The sequence below is a fragment of the Eimeria tenella genome, genomic scaffold (genome assembly GCF_000499545.2).
Source record: "Eimeria tenella Houghton genomic scaffold, Eth_scaff624, whole genome shotgun sequence".
NCBI classification, from domain to species: Eukaryota; Apicomplexa; class Conoidasida; order Eucoccidiorida; family Eimeriidae; genus Eimeria; species Eimeria tenella.
In genome coordinates, this window is record NW_013545748.1 from 1 (window position 1) to 2500 (window position 2500).

At 59.8% G+C, this 2500-nt stretch overlaps 1 protein-coding gene across 1 annotated transcript; it reads right to left on the reverse strand.

Annotated features, from left to right (window-relative positions):
* Positions 1–48: 48 nt before the first annotated feature.
* Positions 49–2409, reverse strand: ETH_00003815 (uncharacterized protein; the record flags this gene model as incomplete). Its single annotated transcript, XM_013380438.1, has 2 exons — positions 49–603; positions 835–2409. Coding segments are annotated over 2 exons (2130 nt in total), but the record flags the coding sequence as incomplete, so codon positions are not given.
* Between the last annotated feature and the right edge of the window lie 91 nt (positions 2410–2500).

A 2500-nucleotide genomic window follows, 5' to 3' on the forward strand; every position in this document is an offset into this window, starting at 1 on the left:
AGCAGCAGCAGCTGCAGCAGCAGCAGCAGCAGGAGCTTCGCAGGCAACTGGACGCCAAAACATGCCTCCCCATATTCCCGCTGCTGCTGCTGCTGTTGTTGCTGCTACTGTTGCTGATGTCATTGAGCTTTCTGGGTAGTGCGGAGGCTCAGTCAACTGCTGTTGCTGCTGTTGCTGCTGCTGTTGCTGCTGTTGCTGCTGCTGTTGCTGCTGCTGCTCCTGGGTGCAGCTGGGAAATCGTTTTCCGTAAAGAAACTTTCCCAAAGCGTGAAAAGAGACTAGCTGTAAGTCTTTACACCACTTTGCTGCTGCTGCTGCTGCTGCTGCTGCGCCTGCTGCAGCAGTTGCTGCTCCTGTCTGTCTCCCTCCCGCGCGGCGCGGAGGCGTCTGCAGCCCCGCAGCAGCAGCAGCAGCAGCAGGTGCAGCAGCAGGTGCAGCAGCAGCAAGCTGGAGGCTGCAAAGTGCCTGCCTTAGGTCTCCCTTGCTAGCAGCAGCAATTGCTGCAGTGTCTGCAACAGCAACACGTGCTGCAGCGGCAGCAAGGCCCCGCTGCTGCAGATCTGCTGCTGTCTGCTGCTGCGCCCGCTGCAGCAGCCGCAGCACCTGCAGCAAAAGAGATGAAAGGAGACAAATAAACGAAGACATAAACCCTAAACCCTAAACCCTAAACCCTCAAAAGAAAGGCAAGAAGCAAAAAGAGGCTAAGCGAGGCCCGGTCGTTCCCAAACTCTAAACCCTGAACCCTAAACCCTAACCTAAACCCTAAACCCTAAACCTTAAATCTAAACCCTAAACCCTAAACCCTAAACCCTTAATCCTAAACCCTTGGATCACCTGCGTCTCAGTGGGCGGATTTAATTTAATAAAACAAACCCCCGAGCTCGACAGCAAATGCGGCGGCAGCAGCCGCTGCAGCAGCCGCTGCTGCTCCCAGGAGTCTCCTACGCACAGTACGAGTGGCTGCGCAGCCACGCGCTGCTGCTGCTGCTGCTGCTGCTGCTGTTGCTGCTGCTGCTGGTAGGGCTGCAGGCGCTGCTGCAGCAGCTGCTGCAGCTGACGGGTGAAGCTCGGCGAGTGCTGCAGCAAAGTTGCTGGCAGCTGGCGCAGCAGCACCACGCCAGCCCCCCCTCTTCTGCTGCCGCTGCTGCTGCTGCTGTTGCTGCTGCTGCTGCTGCCGAGGTCCAGCGGCAAAGCTTTGCGTTTTTGGGCCTCCGAGATAAACGCCAGAAGAGCTGACCCCAGAGACAGCGGCTCGCCTGAGCTGCAGCGGGGTCCTGCTGCTGCTGCTGCTGCTGCTGCTGCTGTCTTCCCTGCAGCAGTAGCAGCAGCAGCTGCTGCTGCTGCTTCGTCGAACTCCAAAACCCGCAGACCCAGAGACGCAGCAGCAGACAGCACTAGCCACCGCTTGCCGCACCCTGAAGGCCCCTGCAGCACGCAGATGCATGCAGCAGGCAACCTGCTGCTGCTGCTGCTGCTGCTATTGTTGCTGCTGCTGCTGCTGCTGCTGCTGCTGCTGCTGTTCGGTGGAAGCCCATCGACGTCCATGAAGACACGCTGCGCGGGGCAATTTTCTTCATTCTTCATGCGCTTCTCGCGGTTCTGCTGCTTCTGCTGCACTTGAAAAGGCCCCGCTGCTGCTGCTGCTGCTGCTGCAGCAGCAGCAGCAGTAGCGTATGGCCGCAGGAAGTCAATCAGCTGCGACACTTTCGCAGCAGGGTGGACGCTCTGCAGCGTGTCCGTACACCTGGGAGCTGCTGCCTCATACCATGAGAAGCTGCTGCTGCTGCTGCTGCTAGGATCAGCAGCAGCAGCAGCAGCTGCTGCAGCACGGGGCTTTGCAACATTCAGAGGAGACGCAGCAGGCCGCAGGCGAGTGGGTGTCTTGTCTTCTCCAGCAGCAGCAGCAGCAGCTTGCGTTGCCAGCAGGCCGCACCCGAAGATGCTCTTGCTGCTGCTGCTGCTGCTGCTGCCGCTCCTGCTGCTGCTGCTGCTGCATGTGGAAAGCAGACTGCGGGCCGAACTTCGGGAGGTCTTGGGGGCCTTCGTGCTGCTTTGGGTCCCCTTAGAGACAGCTACCCGTCTGTTGGCTCTGCTGCTGCTGCTGCTGCTGCTGCTGTTGCTGCTGCTGCTGCTGCTGCTGTTGCTAGTGGCTGTCGCTTTGACTGCGCCGCGGGACCGCCGCTGGGCTCGTGGCGGTGTAGACCCACTGCTGCTGCTGCTGCTGTTGCTGCTGTTGCTGCTGTTGCTGCCAGGCTGGTCCACTTCGTAGCAGCTGCTGCTGTTGCTGCTGCTGCTGCTAATGCTGCGTCTGCTGCAGCGGCGGCGCGGCGACTGCGAAGGAGAAGCAGCAGAAATCTTGGCAAATGAGGGGCCCTCCCTGCTGCTGTTTAAAAGTGCAGCAGACGGCATTGGTGCATCTTCCCTGCTGCTGCTGTTGCTTGGGTTGCTGCTGCTGCTGTTTCTGCTGCTGCTGCTGCTGTTGTTGATGTTGCTGCTGCTG